At 35.1% G+C, this 24,389-nt stretch overlaps 1 protein-coding gene across 6 annotated transcripts in view; it reads right to left on the bottom strand.

Moving 5' to 3' along the window:
* LOC123869807 (agrin-like) overlaps positions 1-24,389 on the bottom strand; it is an 85,191-nt gene that overhangs the window by 40,694 nt on the left and 20,108 nt on the right. For 4 of the 6 annotated variants that reach the window (XM_045912882.1, XM_045912865.1, XM_045912855.1 and 1 more), the window contains exons 3-5: positions 19,102-19,137; positions 7,996-8,205; positions 2,379-2,591 (exon numbers count right to left, since the gene is read on the bottom strand). In XM_045912882.1, coding sequence (XP_045768838.1) covers positions 2,379-2,591; positions 7,996-8,205; positions 19,102-19,137 — 459 coding nt within the window. The remainder of the gene's footprint in view (positions 1-2,378; positions 2,592-7,995; positions 8,206-19,101; positions 19,138-24,389) is intronic. The other 2 variants (XM_045912894.1, XM_045912890.1) reach the window with 1 other exon arrangement.

Consider the following 24,389-nt stretch of genomic DNA (forward strand, 5'->3'; position numbering starts at 1 on the left):
CGCACTTGGTCACTTAGTCCAGTTGGTCGCGTAGTCCATAGTCCAGTCTGTCTTACAAAATTGTAAAATGGTCTTGGATTTGGACTACTAGTGCACAAGATACTACAAGTTGTATATAAATGCACTATACGGTTGTAAATCATAAGATTACTCCACATTTATTAAGGTTCAATATTAGCTTAGGTTCATTTTCAATTTACCCAGATTAAAACATAAAATTTAATCGTTTCAGTAGTTTCTGCATTTTAATGCTTCAAGTAACAAAAAGCTTTAGAACGTAACAATCCAATCAGCGCTCGAAAGCAATTTAAAAAAAAAAGACTTTCTACATAATCCTAAAGTTATCCACTGCGCCCTGGTTAATACAGAAATTCCCACGTCGAAAAATGTTTTGCCCGTAAACGTGAGGTATAAGGTCACAAGTGGCGCTTTTAATATTTTAACCAGTGCATACAGTGGTCTAATCTAGTTTTTTAAACTTTTTTGCACATTTAAATTCTCTTCTATGAACTTTTTAACATAAAATTTAATTTATAAAAGAGGTATTTTTATAATATTTTGTGCCAAAAAAAAATTAACGCGTATGATAGTAAAATATAAGCAACTTCTGCCCATACACATACTATAATTTTCCCTTCTCTTAAAACTAAGTACAATATTTCTCTTCATCAAATATTTAACCTACCACAAATATCTACTAACATTATAAATACGAAAGTGTGCCCCTCAGTATGTATGTCTGTCTGTCAGGGATAAAAAGTGGCCTATGCCCATCCCTGAGATGCAAGCTCAAAGCTTAGGCTGTGAAAAGCTAGCAGACAGACACACTTTTGCATTTATAATATTAATTATGGATAGTAAGAATTGTATTATAATGTAACTTAAAAAAAAAAAATCAACTCTAATATTATTTTAAAATGAAAGCAAAGTTCAAGACAAACATTTGATATAAGCACAAAAGCGAGCCAGTAACTAAAGCAAACAGTGAAATTCACAAACGATGCTGAAATGCTCCGCACATTTGGTCTTACAAATTCAGTCCAGATCGAATGCTCGGGGACAAGTTTTGTGAAAAGGGTTCACAAAACGTGCACAGATAAGAGTGAAGCAGATTAAATTACTCTCTAAGAAAACAATTTCTGAAAGTTGTTTTATTTGTATTATTAAAAGACCTACTTCAGTAAGAAACCTTTTCCTTTTTCTTTCGGGATCCCTTCGGAGTTTATTTTTATGTTACGACAAATAAAAGAACACATTTTTACATACTTAACTGCTGTACAATATTAGCGCCAAAAAAGAGCAATTTGATTTTTCGTATGCAGATTCTCAGAGCCTAAAAGTCGTACTCTGACCTCTTTTAATATAGGTACACTGGACCTGCGATTGCCAACCTGCTTTCGAAACAAATTGATTTTCAACATTTAGACGCTGCAGCGTCATGTGAGCGTACTCGGAACTAAATGTTAGTGTTGAAACATCTGTCAACATAGTGTCAATACGAAGACCATTTGAGACAGTTTCAATTTTATTATTTCGAGCGTACCTTTTTATTAGGGAACGACCCCCTTAACAAGATCCGTTCATATTCTTAAACTTAAGAAGAAACAATACAAAGCAATTTGTTCGTATAATTTTCGTTAAGAGAAGATGAGTTATAAAATTAATTTGTTACAACATTGTTTGAAAATATTCTCAACTTTTAGATTAATGTTGGGTGTTTTTCTTCTAGCTGAATGTGGTATTTGTAATAAGAGAAACATAATAAATATCAGAAAGGAATCCATTTTAATTAAAAAACTGTGCATATAAGCTATTTCTACACAAAACAGAGTATTAAATGAATCAAGCAAATAAGGACTTGCGACGTTATTTATCTTTTGGTGATACAAGCTAGTTGGGAACTTATAATATACTAACTTATATTTATATACTAACTTAACCAGGGAATGAAATTAGTATAGCTCTGTTTTTGTACGGGACTAGCTGACCCACCCCGACTTCGCTCGGGCGGAATTTACAAAATCGGCGTGGGGATGGAATTTCCAAAAATCTTAAAACACGAATTGCTTCATTTGTAACCGAAAGCCCACATACCAATTTTCATGGAAACAACTTGAAAAATGACGAACTTTCATACACACTTTCTTCTCCTACGTTTTAAAAGGTACCTAGTGTCAAAATTTCATGTTTCTAACCCCAGCGTTTTAGGCTGTGCGTTGATAGATCAGTGTGTCAGTCAGGACAAGTATTTTTATATATATAGATTACGTAACAAATACAACCAAAGATTTGGATTTACATTCGCAGCGCTATACTAAATTGCGCGGATAGGGCACAAACCATCGATGTAATAAACTAAAAAAAAAATGGATACTAACCGCATTTGCCGTGATACTTGATAGTGATGTTAAGCAGATTTTCGCAGGCTTGCTTATCGAGATGGCATGCGGACGGGTACTCCCGGCCGTCGCTACCGCACACCGGCTTTCGTCTTTGACAGCTGCGTGGACACCGACATTCGGCTTGGCCGTACGTCACGATGCAACGAGACCCTATCGGACACGTTACTCCGGAACACGGGTCCCCAGCTTCTATGGGCAAAAATACTAAATATAGTTACAATTTTAACACCAGAGGCTATAGTTAAACTGTTCAAGTGAACAATAACTGTGCGTAATTATTTCATTTAGGCACCGTCAGAGAATCGCGGCGATAGCCTTGCCGTGTGATAAAAAGTAAAACTCTATGGGCTAATCTCCACAGGACAACATCGCGGCGATAGTTATTGTATCGAATTTTGTCGCTCGGCGAGACTATTACCGGTATTCTCTCGTCCGGGGAGATGGCGCCTTAGTATGGAAAGGAAAATGTTTGATTTCAAATCTCCAAGATTTACACATAGGTAGGTACGAAATAAACGCTAATTATGTATTAGTATATCGTTTACGTTAGCTTATCCACTTATGTTGAACGCAAAATATTCCTGTTTAAAAATATAATCCATTGACTTTTTTTCTAATTATGTAAAACTAACCAACACCTTGAATCACTGACCTCTACTAATACACGTACACTGTACCTGCGATTACCAATCCTTTTTTGAAGCAACTTGATTTTCGCCATTATTATTGGCGCTGATACTTATTAGCAGTGAGCTTCATAATAATATTAAGAGCATATTCGCATACTGTCAACAAGGTGTCAAGTCTGTCAACCAGAATACCATGACCATTTTATGATACCATACATTTTGAGATCTCACTCGTCATTTTAGGCTCTCTGTGTCAACTGTCATGTCATGTCAAAAGCACGAATTTAGTCCTTACTTTCAATTTTAACCGCACTTTTGACATGATAGTTGACACAGAGTTAAAATAGCGAGTCAGATCTCAGAATGTACGCACTATACAAAGTGTCAATTTGAATTTCCCGCCTCCCGGTACACTCGGTGCAAGCGAGGCTCTTCTAATCTCAAAAATACTCGTAATTGTCATATTGTGTGGCAGTTCTAATCGGTACAAAAATAATTGTCATACTGTGTGGCACACCACTTCCCGCGTACTTGTTGTACGTCCATTGCAGTGCCTTAAACCTAATACGTCATCGCAGCTTGTGTTGACGTAAACAAAACGCATTTACTTCAAAAGCTTTTCAGTGTTATTCTGTATTTTTATATAAAAGCTAAATACAAAATGAAGCATACAAAATGGATGTATAAACTAAACGCTTCGCCGCCGGTGCTCTAGGAGCTTTCTAATCGGTACAAAAATAATTGTCATACTGTGTGGCACACCACTTCCCGCGTACTTGTTGTATGTCCATTGCAGTGCCTTAAACCTAATACGTCATCGCAGCTTGTGTTGACGTAAACAAAACGCGTTAACTTCAAAAGCTTTTCAGTGTTATTCTGTATTTTTATATAAAAGCTAAATACAAAATGAAGCATACAAAATGGATGCATAGACTAAACGCACCGTCGCCGGTGCTCTAGGAGCTTTCTAATCGGTACAAAAATAATTGTCATACTGTGTGGCACACCACTTCCCGCGTACTTGTTGTATGTCCATTGCAGTGCCTTAAACCTAATACGTCATCGCAGCTTGTGTTGACGTAAACAAAACGCGTTAACTTCAAAAGCTTTTCAGTGTTATTCTGTATTTTTATATAAAAGCTAAATACAAAATGAAGCATACAAAATGGATGCATAGACTAAACGCTCCGCCGCCGGTGCTCTAGGAGCATTGAATTTTTTGAAAATTCGCCCGAGATGTTAAATGAACTAAAACTTCAGTTCAATTTACCGTGGCAAAATACTCGCAATTGCTGTCGCGAGGCGACATATTTTATGAGATGACTTGGGGGGTAAAGGGTTGTTCGTGTGTTGTTATTTACCCACCTACGCTAATTTATGTTGAATTTATGCAGGCACGTAATACTCGTAGGTATATTGTGTCATGAGGTGTGAGTTTAGTAGACAGTTCATTTTTATGGTTCCATATCTGAAGGGTGCTAAAGGGACCCTATTACAAAGCCTCCGCTTTCCATCCGTCTGTCTGTCTGTCTGTCTGTCAACGGGTTGTCCTTACCTACGTATCTCATGAACCGAAATAGTGAGAGAGCTGAATTTTCACAGTGTGTATGCCGTTTTATCGACACATATTTTTTTTTTGAATGGCCGTTATGGTAATTAAAAAGAAATTAAGTAAAAATATTATTTCTTATACGATGGTACGAAACACGTTTCGTGTGCGATTCTGATTCGCACTTGACCTGTTCTTTATGTGTGAAAGATATCTATAGTATAGTCACAGATTTTTATTTTTAGTCCGCCTGCTTGCTTTATTTTTTACCCGACTACGGCAAAGCCGAAAGGAAGGGTTATGATTTTAGCAGTCTATGTATGTATGTATGTATGTATGTATGTATGTATCCAGATTCTGTGTGTTCCACCGTAGCGCCTAAACTACTGGGCCGATTTTGATGAATGAGGTGTCAATCGATTCGTTGTAAAGGCCCGGGTGACATAGGCTATATTTTATACGAAAAAAATCGGCCAGATGGATGTTACATCAAAAAAAGTGAGGGTCTTAAAAAAAATTAATTGCTATTGTGTCGAGTGAGATGTCCAGTGAAAGAGGAGAAAATTTTGAGTTCATAAATATAAATATAGTTATTATTAAAATATACCAAGCGACAGAAAATCATTTTTTATTATAATTATTATTTCTTATACAGCGCCACCTATTGGTCATTCACGAGACCTCGGTTGGTCATCGCATCATAGACAACGGAAAAGTTTCAAATAAAAAAAAAGTTGAAAAAACTATAACCCGACTACGGAAAAATGAGACAACTTGAACCCGACTTGGCACAAATACAATAAACTAAAAAGAAAGAAACAAGATTGTGCTTAGTGCTATCATCGTCTTCATCGTCTTGAGTAAGATTCAATACAAATGCCGTGGTCGTGCGTTGTCGACAGCAAAAAGAAAATATTCTAATTTGGTAGACAAATAAAATCATTGGGAATTCCGTCAATCAAGGATAAGAAATACGCTGTTGACAACGCACGACCACGGCATTTGTATTGAATCTTACTCAAGACGATGAAGAGGATGATAGCACTAAGCACAATCTTGTTTCTTTCTTTTTAGTTTATTGTATTTGTGCCAAGTCGGGTTCAAGTTGTCTCATTTTTCCGTAGTCGGGTTATAGTTTTTTCAACTTTTTTTTTAGCAAGAAACAGTTAAAAATTATTTTGCTATAATCCGCCAACAGGATAAATCTGTATGGTCAAACATGCAGTTACAAGCTAAGCACCGCTTACCTCCCCAACTAAGCAATAAAGCCAAGTTCCCAAGCAAGCACTGCCACCACCATTCACATGCAACACCACACAAGACTTTTCCACTACTCTCGACGCACGTTTCGCCCCGACACCGGAGCATCCTCAGGAGATTTCGACTTTACAATGCTGTATTGTCAAGTGACGTTCTAATCAAATGCGCGGTATTATATACTGTTATTTAGTCCCACAACTGTTGCCCCGCCCATTACCCCCCTCACCCCCTGTACTACCCCCGCACCCCTCCAGTCTACCCCTTTCAAACAAACGAAGCAACGGTGAATTTGAAACATTAACTTGTTCATTGAGTAATTTAAATTGATTATTATTATTATGTTTTATTATTTCTAATTGTTCGAACATGCTCAATCGAAGACCTTTATCGCAAGTGTGTAGGATTTTATATGAATGGTCGGATGATAATTTGTGTCCACTATCTAGGAGATGTTTAGCAAAATGTGATTTTTGGGGTTGGTTGTTCCTAACCGCGGCTAAATGTTCTTTGTAACGTGTTTCAAATTTACGACCCGTTTGACCGATATATGTGGCTTTGCAGTCTGAGCATTCGAGTTTATAAATGCCGGATTTTTGTTTGTTGTTTAATTTATCTTTACCGTTGCAAATATTTTTAAGTGTATTATTAGTCCTAAATGCAACATGTTGCATTTAGGACTAATAATACATTTATAAACTCGAATGCTCAGACTGCAAAGCCACATATATCGGTCAAACGGGTCGTAAATTTGAAACACGTTACAAAGAATATTTAGCCGCGGTTAGGAACAACCAACCCCAAAAATCACATTTTGCTAAACATCTCCTAGATAGTGGACACAAATTATCATCCGACCATTCATATAAAATCCTACACACTTGCGATAAAGGTCTTCGATTGAGCATGTTCGAACAATTAAAAATAATAAAACATAATAATAATAATCAATTTAAATTACTCAATGAACAAGTTAATGTTTCAAATTCACCGTTGCTTCGTTTGTTTGAAAGGGGTAGACTGGAGGGGTGCGGGGGTAGTACAGGGGGTGAGGGGGGTAATGGGCGGGGCAACAGTTGTGGGACTAAATAACAGTATATAATACCGCGCATTTGATTAGAACGTCACTTGACAATACAGCATTGTAAAGTCGAAATCTCCTGAGGATGCTCCGGTGTCGGGGCGAAACGTGCGTCGAGAGTAGTGGAAAAGTCTTGTGTGGTGTTGCATGTGAATGGTGGTGGCAGTGCTTGCTTGGGAACTTGGCTTTATTGCTTGGTTGGGGAGGTAAGCGGTGCTTAGCTTGTAACTGCATGTTTGACCATACAGATTTATCCTGTTGGCGGATTATAGCAAAATAATTTTTAACTGTTTCTTGCTAAACATGAACTTCCGCAAAGTAACGCCTGATTCTATCCAAACTTTTTTTTTATTCACATATTATTATCTTTACTTATTTTATTTTTATACGCTTTCATGTATGTTGCTTGATAATATACCTTTATAATAACATCGCTATAGAACTCACAAGTAAAGATTTATATTATCACATTTATCATTACCTACTTCCATACTTTACATTTTATGATTTTTGAGAATAGCATCATTTCTAATGTCTCGAGACTAATATAAGAGCTAATTTGGAGTGCTTGCATTTTTTTTATATTGCTAAAAAAGGTCGGGCAATGAATATTAACTAACTTCAAATTTTAGTTCTACCTAGATGCTTAGCCTACAAACACCATGCTCAAGCACAAAGTTACATCACACATAGTTTATTTGTTGACAGTTCTTCGCAAAAAAATCTAAAATGTGTAAGTAGGTACCAAAAAAAAAGACCAGCAAGAAGGTGGCTTGATAAAAACGTTTTATAGTAAGTGTGTACCTCTTTTTCTCTTATTACATTGATAAAAAATGTAAATAGCTAGGGTATATTAAATGAAATCAGTACCTACCAATTTTTGTATAAAAGCTCACGTAATTTGAATACTTTAAAAAATTTGGGTGTTACATACATATACCTACTTCATACAATGATATTACTCGCACCCGCGAATTAACATGAACATGCACTTAGGAGTCATTAGGGCATTAGGGCAGGGCACAAGGGTTCACCGTTCATCGAGTGCGGTTCAAGAGCTAAAATATCGATACTTACCACATTCACCCTCATGCTTGACGCGCAAGTTGAGCCGTCTTTCACACGCCTCCTTACGTAAGTGGCAATGGTTTCGATATGTTCTTCCCGCTGTGGAGCACACAGGCGCGCTTGAGGACGGGCAGCTAGTAGGACACGCGCAGTGCGCACGACCGTCACCAAGAGAGACGCACTCGGCTCCCCACCGACAAAACGTCTTCTCACAGGCCTCTAAAAACGGAACTAGTTTGAAAAATCTTATAAATACAATGCCCGGCAAACCACTTGGGTGCTAACTACAATTAACCAATGGCATGCACCCGCGCAGACTAATCAACCAATCGCGTGCACCCGCCATTCGTAAGCCAGTCGCGTCAATGTTCAAGCTATTTGCCGGGCACTGTAACTTATACATTTTAATCCATAAAGGTTATCACTACCCTTATGATAAATGTGAAAGTGTGTGTTTGTTTTTCAACCTTGCTGCAATCAAGCAACGGATAAAATAGGCTTTTTCCCGGAAAGTCAAAGAGTTTCCACGAAATTTTATAAAAACGCGGATGAAGTTGCAGGCATCTGGTAGTTATGAATAAATCCTCCACTTCTCTTCGTGACTTTTATGGGTGAAAAAACACCCAGGTATTATAACGTTCATAACTGCGTGAGACCCTCCCCCAGCGCGTTTGAAAGCCAGCTACTATTCACATAGTAATATATACGGTAATACAAAGTGCTACGAGAAAATCCATAGAATGTTGCTGCAAAAACTAAGTAGCCTGGATACAAAACAACGTCATTTAATAAATAGGTAAGACTTCTTGAAAACTTTCTGAATGATCAAAACAGTAGTATAGGTAAATGTGGATAACGTTACGAGCTATGCAAAAGAACTGGCAAGAAACTCGATGGTTACCTATTCATTATAATTGCGAATAGGTATTCTTTTTCAGCATAAAAATTATAAAAATTATAGCAATTTAGTTTACATAAATACAAAAACATTAATTTTTATTATGTTAAAACACAAAGTTATAATTTAATTTATGTATTTTAATTTATTAATCAATTTTAATACAGAAGTAATGATAATAACCTTCAGACTTTAGCTTCCTATTTGGTGGGCCCAGGATTCGCACCTCTATATTTTCGAAGTAACGTTCGTTTTGAGCAATTAAATATCAGTTGACTTAATGATGAATGAAAACATCGTTAGGAAACCTGCACGCTTGAGAGTTTTCCATAATATTCTCATGGTTTCCCAATCCCTGCTTGGCCAGCGTGATGGATTATATTATGGCTTAAACCTTTATCATTTTGTAAGGAGAGCTGTGCTTGTAATGTACCGGCAATGGGATAAGATGATAATGATATTAATTTAATAAAATTTTACATTCGCCGCCATAAAACAATAAAACAATTGCGTAAACAAAACGATCCAAGTCTAAAGGAGCATGATTAAACTCAACCAAACTCCGAAGAATCACGCAATTCCCAATTTTCTACCTGAGGAGTTGAATTCGTGACTAAATTATTAAAGGCGGACTTAAATGAGATGCGAATATCCGCTTTACCACCGCATTGTGTTAGCAGCCTCTGGATTTGGGATTACCGATCTCTATCGCCTAGTTAAAATTCTGAGCAGAGATTGTCGAGCGCGAACTCACACAACGCTTTAGCAAAAGTTAATTTACAATTTTCTTCTCAATTCTGAAGTTGAAAATGCTTTTGGTTGTATTGCACAACTTTCATCCTTTAAGCTTACGTTTGCTGTACACACAATGGACTTCCAAGAGTTTTAATTATCAAAGATAACCTTTATAGTTGCAGTCATAATAATATTATGATAACTTCTCAATGTTCTCAGGAACATACCTAAAGCTGCTGTGTTTTGGCCTGGACTTATTGCCGTTCCATCGTACCGATTATGGGAGTGAGAGAATAGAGAGTACACAGAAGTGAGGAAATAGAGAGTGTTTGCACACATACTTATGTATGTAGTATAATATCTCCTGCGTAGTTAGCTAGTCTCCGAAAATCAGTCAGTCATTATCATTATTATATTTTATTTGCATTATAATATAAAATAGATAGAGTAAAAATTGAATTAATATGAAAATAATTGGATTTCCCTATAGCGTTCACTTGTTCAGAAATTATATCAGCAAATAGGAATCTTTTGAAATGCGGTGTAGCAAAACAAAAAAAAGCTTTCAGTTTAAAAAATCCCATACGAAAACTAAATCGAAATAATATCACCTTATTCAACACCAAAGACATATACATTAGATTTATCTTCCACGAAATAAGATCAAGCGTCGGGATTTAGCCAAGAATTCATTTCCTCGACTTTTATAAAGGCTGTAGACGAATCCGCTTACAGATACGAAAGCAGGCGGAAATAACAATTTCGAAAGAAACAAACAAAATTCTAGAACGTGGTTCGCTGTAGACGGCTGATATAAATGGAGACAGGAGGGGAGATAAAAATGATGGCGGATGCCTCGTGAATTGAAGAAAATTAGGATATTCGCCGCTCTCTCAGCCGCGCTCGAACTGTATAAATTATCGGTAAGTAGCTCCGTTTATATATTTTTTCCTTAAAGCTATAAATGAAAGGGGCTGGTGGTGAGTTGAATACAAACTTATATAAATAGAAAGCGAAATTTTCTGTACGTCTATACTTTTTAAAATGAGTATTCGCCATGTTAATCATGATTTATATTCCTCTTTTCTTTCCAACTAAGCGTATAGCTTGTGCTAGGAGTGGATATGACAGCATTGCAAATATTGTATGTTTGTTAAATCATGAAAATAAAATATAACTATCAAAGGTTTTAATATCTTCTTCTCTCTGTCTGTCTCTACCTACTAAACTTTAAATGCAGTTTTCGTCGTCGTTTTGTAGATCAACAAAGACTGTTGTAATGAAATAGTTGCGTTGGGATGGATATACGAGTAGGTAATTATTCGTTTACAATTTCCATATAAAAAATCCATATAATTTTTTTTATATCCATATAAAAAAAACCAGAAAGAAGGAAAAGGAAAGTATTCTTTTCCTTCCTTGCCCTTTTCCCAGAAAACTAAATTAGTTTCATTTTTAAAATGTATGCGTTAAAATCATAGACAGAGAGTCTTTGGGAGATAACTGGTAAAAAAGGTGTAAAAATGTTATATCAAAGTATAAAGTCTAATTTTTTTTTTATATTTTCTTCGGAATAGTATTAGAAATCTTGTCATGTCAAGATTTTTAAGACCTGTTATCTCCCAAAGCCACCCTGATCCAAACTTCATAGTCACAGGTCGTTCCTCCCTATGTTGGAGACAACACGCGGAGAAATTTAAAGCTTTTATAAAATAACGAAGGTCTTGCACGCGCTGGTTCTTAGTCCATCAGGCAGACTATCAAATTATTTCGCAAATTCGATTCACACTTGACCGCTCGTTTTCCTTTTCATAAAGGGAACCACAGAAAGTCCCAATTAACTTTTCGTAATTAGGCTGAAAGGTGAAACGTACGTTTACATTTGCTTTGATCAGTGAAGCATTTTCTGAAATTGTCTTTTTTATATTTTATCGAGTTAATAAAAACAACCAGGCACAAAACATATTACAAGAAATACGATGCATATTTATAGGCTACTGTTCTACCCTTTTCATGATTTATTACTCGATATTACATACATTTTATATGATTTTCCGTAGCGTTAAAATACCCAAACATTGTTTTGTTTATATAGTAAATTTTTTGACTAACATGATATATTTTATTAAAAAAAGATTTCGTTAAGACTTGATAAAACTCATAGAACAAAATTAAATATTTATTTACATAAACACTTAAAAAGATTAACTTAAAATATTAAAAAAAATATCATTATTAGTGGTAAGTTTTTAAGTAAGTATATAAATATTTTTTTGGTCTTTGCAAAGTCTAATTCGAAGCTGCACAGTTAATATTTTCCGAACTTGATAAGGTATTTAAAGCTATTAATTTTTTTTTTCGATAAACTCCAGTAGTATTACTAGACTACAGAGTAAAGTAGCGTTGTCTGCTAAGATGTGAAAATTTGCTCGTATGTTTTTGTATAATATTATTTATGTTTTAAATTAAAGCATTCGATTTATTATGGTTGTAGTTAGTGTCTGTGCTATCAAATAAAACGCTAAAACAAGTGTAAATTAAAAATTTATAACACCCCCAACAAGTGAAGGTTACAGTTACTAGAAAAGAGCTGCTAACTTTCAAACGGCTGAACTGATTTTCTAGGATTATAGCTATCCAAGGTATTCGAGTTTTCCAAAACATCATTTTCAAATAAATAATTATGTATCTAGGCAACGTCCATCTCGACAGCTTGACATTTTTCAATTGACATAATATTATGAACCTAACGGTTAGTTAACCTTCTTTTCTACAAGAAAACTAGAAAAGAGCTGATAACTTTTAAATGGCTGAACCAATTTTTTTGGATTATAGCTAAGAACACTCTCGATCAAGCCACCTTTCAAACAAAAAAAGTAAATTAAAATCGGTTCATTCGTTTAGGCGCTACGATGCCGCAGACAGATACACAGATACACAGACACACAGATACACAGATACACAGATACACACGTCAAACTTATAACACCCCTCTTTTTGGGTCGGGGGTTAATAAAATGAGCCACTCCTTTCGACTTTTTTGTCATCCTCGTGTAAAATACGAGCATTTTCTATTCGTTAAATGATGTAGTTAGATGATAAAATGTAATATGGGACGGGCTTGAGAGGTTAATGTGGGCCGCGCCCTCCCAAAGTCTGAACAAAGCAATTTTGCTGTTCTCGCAGTAGTTGGCATGTCACCCGCACTATGTACTCGTGCAGACCAAAGATAAGGCTTGTAAAGTTCTAAATACACTGAGCCAACGATGTGACGATGTTTAATTAGGATAGTTTGGCAATTTTGAATTTCGTTGCAGTCTGTGTTAACATGGCATTATATTTCAGTAATTTTTGCGTATAAATTGTAAATTTTGTTTTATTTTCAATTTTTAAAAAATCGTCATCGTTTTGATCCATACTAATATTATAAATGCGTAAGTGTGTCTGTCTGTCTGCTAGCTTTTCACGGCCCAACATTTTAACAGATTTTGATGAAATTTGCTTTTTTTGATTTCGGAGCAGGACATAGGCTACTTTTCCGGAAGAAGGGGTCCCACGGGATTCTTAAAGGCACATCCGTTTAACCGATTTATATGTACTGAGGTAAGTACCTTGCATCCCGAAAACTGACATAGACAACTTCTTACCTCGGAAAATCAAACAGTTCAAGTAATTTTAAAAACCTAAATCTCCACGGACGAAGTCGCGGGCATCATCTATTTTAAAATAATGCTTTTTCTTGTTTTTCTTTAAATTTAAAAGTTAAAAACCTAGGTATGGTTTCATCATCATATAAGTCACATTTGGTTTAACATCGTGCAATAGTCACAGATCAAAACATTTGACTTAAGGGGACGGTATATTCCAGGTATAATTTCAAATCTAGAGATGGCGATACACATTGTATCGGCATCTCTCTTAGACGCCCCTGAACCGGTTGCGCATCGCCACAGTGTAGATTATTATTTTCACATCGCTCCTGCATTTAATCATTACGTCACCCCACTTCAGTGTTTACGATGGAGTAAAAAGTCAAGTTATGTATAAGTTTAAAATTCAAAGTTATAGTGATAAAAAATATTTATTATGAAATAATTAAAAATTTATTTAAAAAAATTAATCTGTAGGCATCATCAGAATCGATTACATTCGACTTCGCTGGGTTACTTTATTGTAATATATAACATTGCGTATCTATAAAAAATATGTGTACAAGTTAAATATTGTTTTATATACTACTAGAGGATCCCTGCGGCTTCGCCTGCGTTGATTTCGGTTTTTTTTAATCCCGTAGGAACTCTTCATTTTTCCGGGATAAAAAGTAGCCTATGTCCTTCTCCGGGATGTATCCCAAGTCTGTACCAAATTTCATTAAAATCGGTTCAGTGGTTGGGCCGTGAAAACGTAGCAGACAGACAGACACACTTTCGCATTTATAATATTAGTATGGATTTTAATGCACACTGTTGCCAAGTTACTATCATTAGTTAGTAAACAGTCACTGATAAAAAAAAAAAACAACAATATTATAATGTACTTTTATTGTTTTGTCAACAACGAGAAATAATGAATGAGATCTATTTACAATCATGCTAATAGGTGTCTTTTTCAACCTGTATGCTTATTATAGTAGGAGATTCAACATTTCACCAACTTTCATAGAATGAGATCACACACACACAGTAACATTAAATTAAAATGGGCCTAAATAACCTTGACTTAAGGTCCTAAATTCAATTACACCGATTTTAATTTCTGGTTCTGTCTGACTGGCTATACATGAATGGATTAATTTGAGCTATAAAACAAGGCGGTTAAGGTCTATTTTACGTTAACGTTCTCATTATAAACCCCTATCTGCCAGTTTTGGTCATTACTGTGGTGACCATTACATTTGGCCTTGAAAGAAGATACTTCACATGGATAAAAGATTATAGCATAGACAAGTCCAAGTTTCTGAAATTTTCACTTATTGATAATGATAATACTGTCATTCCTAATTACTTACATTTATAGGTAAATCTTATATTTTCTATATCTTATTGCTATTATAGATGCTGAGATTATAGAAATTACACTCAACTGAAATTCAATGAAAATATAGTTAGCACGGACATTACACAAGTAACTATTTATTGCATTTCACTAATTACCGAGATCGTAAAATCCTATTTTTTCATATTATCAAAACGTTTACAGTAAAAAAATATCACACGCGCTAGGCGTGCAAAAACACCTGAAAGAGATTATATGCACCTGCAGCCATAACAGGATAACATTATAATATATTTCGTGTTGTATAAAAAGCTGTTTTGTTTATAATCCTTGTTTTTGTTTATTCAATATGGTTACAGTCAAACCGGCCCGCTCGGAGCTAATAGCCATAAAAGTTAACTAATTAGGTGAAATATTCCAAAAGAGCATAAGTAGGTATGTACACATTCAATACGCTAACTTAACTGTTTACGTTAAGGTTCAAAGTCAAAGCGCTGGAGAAATGTTTTTATATGATACTGAACAAAGTCAAGACAGAGATTAAAATATTTTATAGCTTTTTTGTTATATTCAGATTCGGGCCATTGATTCAAATTTTAAATTTGTAGTAATTATGTTCTCTAATTCAGAAGCTGAGCTCTTTTTCTGGATGCCTATCATTAGGCATCCAGAAAAAGAGAACATTACCTTTTCGCTAAAAGACAATTTTACGTTGACTGACATGAAAGCAAAGTGCCTAGTAAGCCAATAGACAATTCAGCTAGATGACATCAAAGCAGATTACCCAGTCAGCAGAGAGTCAACTTAGCTGTATGCCATAAAAACAGAATGCACAAGTAGCAAAACGTCTGGAATTGTGAATAGTCTGTATGATTAGAACACCTCATTAGCCAGACGTCAAATTACATAGTTGGATGACATAAACGCTGAATGAGATAGTATCTAAAACGTCTGGAAAAGTAAATAGTCTAAATGGTCTGTTGCTTGCTCCTTTTTTAATTTTTAACCAACTTCCAAAAAGAAGGTGGTTCTCAATTCAGCCTGTTTTTTTACCCCATTGCGGCAAAGCCTAAAGGAAGAGTTATGATTTTAGCAGTCTGTATATGTATGTGTGTGTGTGTTGTATCCAGATTCTGTGTGTTCCACCGTAGCGCCGAAACTACTGGGCTGATTTTGATGAATGAGGTGTAAATCCGGGTAACATAGGCTACATTTTATACGAAAAAAATTGACCTAACGGATGTAATATGAAAAAAAGTGGGGGTGAAAAGGTACTACCACTAACTAACAATTGTGCCAGGACTGGTCCTGATGGGATTTTGAAGTTTGAAAAGGTGCAGTTGGTTCTCTATATAACGTAGACCCGCACTAAGACAGGATTTTGAGAAATTTGATCTGTAAATTGACCAAATTATCATACAACAATACTACTTCTCACGAACCTATAAAAGCTACGAACAAACGATTTCAGTAGTTACATTTTATTACTGTTCTTACCTTTCGATTCAAAACAAGAAAAATTGATACACTGATTTGGCATTCCAAAACGAAGCAACTCTCGTCCTAATAACAATTTAATGTATACTTTAAGAATAACTGCATAAGGTAAGTTTTACAACGAATATTTTAACATCGATATTTTAATGTTAGTATACGTGAGTGAGAACACAAAAGCCACAAAGATCCTTTGTATTGACAAAGGCAAACACAATAGGATCTTTCATTTCTTGTAAATTGAACTAGTTTTATGAGAAAAAGTATTAAGTACGTATGAAATTTTGTTTTGCACATTTTCAACTTTTAAGCTGTGACAATAAGGTCTAAGTTGAAGGAATATTTAATAGTATGATTATTTTTTTGATCTATAAAACATTTATGACACTGAAATTTTTAGTCAAACTTATTATTGACTACTTAGTGACGTATATACATAAAAAAACCAGCCAAGTGCGAGTCAGACTCGCGCACCAAGTTTCCGTATCCGTACTCAGGTATTTTTCCGACATTTTGCAAGATAAATCAAAAACTATTATGCTTAAAAATAAATTAAAATCAGTTTTAGAATGTTCAGGTAAAACCCTTTTATATGATACCCCACTTGGTATAGTTATCTTACTTTGAAAATTGAAACACATTGTTTTTTAATGAACCCATAAATTCATGGTTTTTGCCAAATTTCATGATTCTAGGTCAACGGGAAGTACCCTATAGGTTTTCCTGACAGACACAACACACACGGACAAAACAGACTGACAGGCGGACAGATAGACAGACATACAGTTAGATAGACAGACAAACAGACAGCAAATTGATCCTATAAGCGTTCCGCTTTTCTTTTTGAGGTACGGAACCCTAATAAATGATATCATTGCATAGCAAGTGAAGAAACTAAAAATTATAACACCTTGGATAAACATCTCGGACTTGAAAGTGGATGTCATTTTCATAATAATCATGATCATCATCATCATCATTATGAGCCCGTGGATGTCCACTGTTGGACATGGGCCTTCCCTAAAGAGCGCCAGCCGCTTTATATCATCAGTCCATCGTGCTGGAGGACGTCCTACACTACGCTTGCTTATACGCGGTCTCCTCTCATCCTATTTTCATAATAATTAGTACTTTCCCCTAAAAACCTTTAAATTGATATCAATAAAGTTTTTTTTCCATCTTATCTTCTAATACTTATGCATTTTACAAGTTTGGTTTTTGATCTTTGAGCTACCGGGATAGAGCACTCAGATTAATTAATTTTTATTTTCAAATTATAAGTCCTGGTCTATAATGACCTAATATTAGCTTCACTACACTGCAATGTACTGTTTACTGCATTCTTTTTAAAATAATTACTTTTTTAATGTAATAAATGCACAATATAAACTTATCTTAAAATCTAGAAAAATCCTAAATAAAAATACTTTATAACATAGTACTGAATTTACTACTCTATGGCATTCTGTACAATTACAGTATGACAAAATGCTTATGAAACCCGAAACAGGTCCTGCCGCGCTGAGGCGACGGGTATGACTGACAAGATAACGTAATTACGGCCCATAAGACTCAACAATAGGGTCGAAAATTCTTTGTACTCGCTCTGTACGCGATTTGAAGAGAATAAGCGAGGAAGCGTGAAATCAAATAATTTAGAATATAATTTGAAATATAGCACTTACTGTGAAATGATCGGACCGAATTATTTATTTGATTGTTTTACACCTATGGTGAAAGTTACGTCTTTAAGAGCTTTGTCATTAAAGAGAAAAACCCAAAAGTCTAAGGTTTTAGACCAAACTTCTGATTTTTTTTCTATCGAGGAAAGTTTGTCCAATCATGTTTTAATCGGACCAAATCCAAGGGGATATAATGAAAAATATTATATATTAATTTCAAATTTTTCGATCCATGCGTTCCTAACTTAATTCCATTTTAGTAAACTTTAGTATCGACGAAAACGGAGACCGCCGCGTTAATGTTAAATAAGTATAACATTTTACGTGAACATCTCATTTAAGTATATGTTGTGAAAGAGGCTAAAGAGATCAAGTACTGTTCAATTATGACGAAAATAATTTTGCCCCTTGCTCCGTCGGCATCGCCCACACAATGAACACGTGTGGACCAGAGATAAGGCTTTTCATGTTCTAAGCGTACAATGCGACGACATCTAATTATATTTTTAACTAGTTATACAGTCTTTGAATAATTATTGTATTAAATTGTTTTACTTTGAAGGTATAGCAGCTGTCCGACCGCCTCCGATTACCTACTTACTTAGTGAGAAACAAGTTGAGCTAAAACTAGAAATGAGTCGGTGAGCAACGAGAAGCGAGTTTGTAGCTGGGATAGTTTTGTCGTTGGGCTATTACTCATTTTTTGAGTTTGTTGGTCCATTACTCACACCGGCCACCTATATATTATTATTCATTTAATTCGTGCACAAGCTGTGCGAGTTTTTTGACCATGAAGAGAGCGTTGAGGAGAGAGTTTTTTTATTTGATAACTCTTCTCACTTTAATTTTTTAAAATAAAAGGTTTATTATTATTATATTATTATTATTATAACTCTTCTCGCTGCGACAAACTAGTGGTGAGAGAGTTCTCGCCGACATCGCCTGTATGCGCAGTCAGTAATCAATATTATTATTAATATTTATCTTTTTTATTGATACGGAATCATGCATCGATTGTGCGTTTCTTGAATGAGAAAATAATAATCAGTCGCTTCTTCGTCGGCAGTGGGGCAAGTGCCTAGTACTCGTATTTTGCTATCAAATGCATAGACTTTTGCATTTGATTTGAAATAAGGCAGTTACTTTTAACTAAAAAGAACATTAGGTATAACTAATTCATATTCAACGTGGGTGAAGTCACGGGTAATTGCTAGTACCTATACGGGGTAAATATAACTTAAAGCTATTAATGACTTTGTAGCTTATAACAAATTACATCTACGTCAGTAAAAATGATGTATTATCGCGTACCTTCTGGGGCGGGTGGTCGTGGCTGATAATGTAAATCTGAAACAAATTAAAACAACATTTACTTATCATTCATTTTCACAGGGTAGAAGCGACGCTGACAGCTTTATGAAGAACTAAGTTTTGCTCACAATTTCATTCGCGGTGCTTAGGTTTTTATAGATCCCGCGGGAACCTTTTGTTTTCCAGCGATAAAATGTCCAATTTTATTTACATCCTACTCCAAGTGACATGGATATACATTGTCATTATTGTGCAAAATTTCGTTGCAATTGGTGGAATAGGTGTTAATGCGTAAAAGATGCAAAAACAAATAAATCAACAAACAGGCACAGTTTTGGGTTTATTGTAATATTAATATGGATTAATAAATTATTATAGGTACATAAACAAGCTTCTTCCCAAGATTTAACTGAACTGCTAAATTAAAAAGTAACTAGGTAGGTGGTACGTTTGAGTCCCAGACGTAATTTATACTTAGTTATACAGAAGACGTGGTTTAACTAATCACACCAACGTGTAAAAGTACACACACCGCCTTCAGTATTCCCTGCCTTGTCTAGTTTAGACCGCGGAACCAACCTAATGGTAAATACTTACTAAATTATTATTAGTAATGCTACGCTTAGTGTACTAAGCACTCCACGCTGAAGTTTTTCTAAATAACCTATGCAGAGAAGCGTATCTAGGACCTCCAGTTATTGACATGGCAAGTATTTGCTATTTTAGTAGGTAAGTACCTACAGAGTCTGTCGTCATGACTCAACGTTAAGCTATTTTCACGGCATTTAACTTTGACACGATACTAGTTTTTCCACGAAATGATGGCCCTATGACCTTCAGTACAAATTAAAAGAGCGAATCGTATGCGTTAGGGTTTTAGTCACAGTACGTGAAAATATAAATTAGTAGGTAAGTACCCATTGTACATTAGTGATATTTCGGTTAAACAAAACCTTTTTAGGTTAAGTGTAGACTAAATTAACAAGTGTAAATTAAAAATTTATAACACCCCCGACAAGTGAAGGTACAGTAACTAGAAAAGAGCTGATAACTTTCAAACGGCTGAACCGATTTTTTTGGTTTATAGCTAAGAACATTCTCGATCAAGCCACCTTTCAAACAAAAATAAACTAAATTGAAATCAGTTCATTAGTTTAGGAGCTACGATGCCACAGACAGACACACAGATACACACGTCAAACTTATAACACCCCTCTTTTAGGGTCGGGGGTTAAGAACTGCCAAAACGTCAAATTTATTCGTCAGGTAAACTTTATTTGGCCCTAAACAGACTTACGTACAATTCAAAAAGATACAGGAAAGCTATATTTTGTTGACATCCAACCTAACTTTTATTTCACTATAAACTTGGCAGTAAACAAAATAAATTTAGGTCTAGTTTAAACCAAGTTGCCCGGGAGAATAGATCACGTGCCAAACCACTCTCTGGCATGTCCACTCGGCGAACGACTCTACTAAGTGCTGACTGTACCGTACCTACTGCTGTTAGTTATACCGACTTGTTGGGAGAAAACTTAGTAGCCTTAAGGTTTGGTACAAAGGAAAAATATTACAATGGTTACCTAATTAACCCCCGACCCAAAAAGAAGGGTGTTATAAGTTTGACGTGTGTCTCTCTGTGGGATAGCTCCTAAACTAAAGAATCGATTTTAATTTAGTTTTTTTTTTTTGTTTGAAAGGTGGCTTGATCGAGAATGTTCTTAGCCATAATCCAAGAAAATCGGTACAGTCATTTGAAAATTATCAGCTCTTTCCTAGTTACTGTAACCTTCACTTGTCGGTGGTGTTATAAATTTTTAATTTACACTTGTAAAGCTCATAATATTTTCTTTCGAGTATCTTCCGTACAGCCGAACTAATTTTGATGGGATTTTGCTGGTAGATAGTTACAAGAAGTGATCATAGATAATATACTAACTATATATTCTTATGGGATTTTTACAAAACCTTCATAAACGTAGACAAAGTCGCGGGTAAAAATAAGATATAGCTTAATAGTATAAAAATAAACAATTCACAAATAATTCGTGAATAAAAATCATATAGCCAAAATAACACGGTCGGCTGCGCAGTTCATTTGTGAAACCCATTCGAATTGTTATTTAGAGCAGAAACCACAATAATCTAATTATTAAGCCAGGCCATACACACCGCAACATTTTAACTTTACTAGCTCACTGTTCCATTAGTTTTTACTACTTTCTGGTGCTAAATGTAATGTATTTTCGTTCGGGCTTGGATACAGAAACAATGCGCGTAATCGAATTCCTGGAATAATATGTGAGTCTACATTTTTAATTGGTTGTTGCAGGCATAAAGCGTAGTATGCAGGACAGAATTGCATAAATTGCATACTAGCAAGTATTGTTCACGACAGGCGACACGACACGATTTTTTTTTTAGTGAAGTGACATCACATACCGATAATTAATTCTTTTGGTGCGCAACAAAATGAAAGTAAAATTATTACCACCTCCTTTTAAAATATTACTTTATACTTTATTCCAATCAAATAAACTTATATCGCTACAAACACATTTGAACGGTGAAAGTGGTTTTAATTATTCATGTGGTCCTATTGATTTTGGATTGGATTTTATTCTAGACATAGACTTTTTTACGATATGCCAATGTATTTGTAACCATATATTATTTTTCCATTTCCGTGTTCGGAAATAAATCTGCATGCCTGAGTGGTCTTCATAATGTTTTCCCAAATATGTGTGAAGTCTGCCCGTCCGCACTTGGCCAGCGTGGACTGTGAACCAGAACCTTTCTCATTTTGAGAGGAGAGCCGTGTTTAGTAGATGGTTTGATAATGATGATTATGATTTTATTTTATAAGTTGTATACCTAAGAACATTGCAAAAAAACCGGTCAAGTGCGAGTCGGACTCGCACACGATGGGTTCCGTACCAGCTTACAAGATAAACCTAGTACTTGTACGTGTAGAAGTTTATGGCACAGCAAGTTTATGACGGACTGCGCCAACTATATTATGTGATAGTAAATTAAATTAGTTTTTTTTTTGTGATGAAAAATGGTTTTTGGATTTTTTCCTTTACTTGTGCTATAAGATAGGTACCTGCCAAAATTCATGGAAACGGGTCAACGAGAAGTACTCTATAGAATTTCTTGACAGACACAGCAGACAGACGGACAAACAGACAACAAAGTGATCCTATAAGGATTTCTTTTTCCCTTTGGAGATACGGAACCCTAAAAATAACACAAACTAACGTAAATTACAGAAATAGAGACTACAGAGGTAGGTTAGTATTTTTATTTAGTCAACTTTTAAAGAATTGTATAAATAATCTTCTCGTAAAATCACGAGGTAATCCATCTTTTTCTTTTTTATTCAAAATTTTAGGTTATAAAATAAATAAATAATGGCATTGAAAATTACTGTATTAATTTAAAGCAATGAATATAACCAATTTCGTTTCAGTTATTTTGTTAATGGCCCTCCTGTTATTGAATTGTATATTCCATTGTTTTATTGTTTCTAGGCCATTGATCAAAGTAAATTAATTGAAAGAAAAAATATTTTGTATAAGTATTGTTATATTGTAACTAGAACTTTGAATAGAAACTTGGTCGCCACCCACCTATTTATTAGCTACGTAAATTGTTCGAAATGTTATTATAGAACAATAAGGAGCGATTATTCACCTACGTACTTATATTATTTATTATAGTCTTGACAAAGTTTTGATTAAATACTCTATTATTGTTTATTACTTGACTCAAAGGAAGGATTACTGAAACGTGTTTAACAGGGCTCTCTCCGTCACTTACTCCATACAATCGTAGTTCCAATTTCATTTGAATATTAAGCAACCAAAGTCCATGAAATTTTGCAGACATATTCTAGAAACTAATATCTTGCCTGTGGTGTTTTAGATTTTTCAAAAAATATGTAGTTTTAAAATTACAGGAGCTCAAAGATTTGTATGTGAATTTTTAAGACAGCGTAACTTTGAAACCGAATATTTTAACGGAAATCTGGAAAACCACAGCCTTAGATATTAGTTTCTACAATATGTCTGCAAAATTTCATGGACTTTGTTAGGTTAGTATTCAAATGAAATTGGAACTAGTTACGTTTGTATGGAGCGAGTGACGGAGAGACCCCTTTTAAGTTTATGTAACCCTGCAACGTTGTTTTTTAACTAGTAGATATACGTAATATAGAAAAGTATGACATACTGGAGTGTTATGGTACCATTCAATGACTTGTAATAAGAAAACGTAAGAAAGCTTTTTTAAAGTCAATTTTTTAATGATTATTACCAAATTATAAACTCATTTAATGATAATATTTAGTCTAAACTCCTGCCATATGCCCATCATCACAACCTTGTAGTTGATTTTTTAATCATGAAAATAAATCAAATGAGTCCAAAGTTGACTTGCTATGTGCCACCAGAACTGTCCCCATTCCAATATCCACTTCACACCTCCATCAACAGAAATTAATTGTATCACAATAATTATCCATAGTCATCCGAAGCACACGTGTTTTTAAAATTTCAACTCAATCGGACAAATGAAAAAAAAAAAACCAGCTACCAGTTTCGCTGGAATGACAACATACGAACGCAAAAACCTAATAAAAACTTTATAAAAATTAGAGCAATCGAAAATAATTTGCAGCAACTCGGGAATCCAGTTAAATCCAATACACAAAGTACCTAGATACAAAAGGTCCAAACATTTGGCGAGGATTAATTCCACATAGGGAACGGAACATAGCATTTTGGAACGCGACAAAATCACGGCTCACCTAATGGGTCCCGCGGTACTGATAAATATAAAATACAACTAGAGGCTGGCAAAACGCGCGGTCACAGGCCGGGTTGTTCTGGGGTGCCATATTGTTTTATTGCAAATTGGTTGGATGTACCACGCCAGTCCTTTACATATACGAGGCTATTAAACTACGGCCAGTGCCCAGTCACGTGTTAAAACGAATCCGATCGCTGCAAAATGTTAGACGAGCATCGGCTCTCATCATAGTTACGATGCTTTTTTTTTATAAAAAGTCAGATCTGAATTTACTTACAACCAAATTTAATAACCAAAACAAGAAAACTCAGCAACGTTGTTTTATTTATCAAAAATAAGTATGACCTATTTTTAACTCCCGACCCAAAAAGAGGGGTGTTATAAGTTTGACGTGTGTATCTGTGTTTCTGTCTGTGGCATTGTAGCTCCTAAACTAATGAACCTTAATTTAGTTGGAAATTTTAGTTGTTTTAGAA

The sequence above is a fragment of the Maniola jurtina genome, chromosome 2 (assembly GCF_905333055.1).
Source record: "Maniola jurtina chromosome 2, ilManJurt1.1, whole genome shotgun sequence".
NCBI classification, from domain to species: domain Eukaryota; kingdom Metazoa; phylum Arthropoda; class Insecta; order Lepidoptera; family Nymphalidae; genus Maniola; species Maniola jurtina.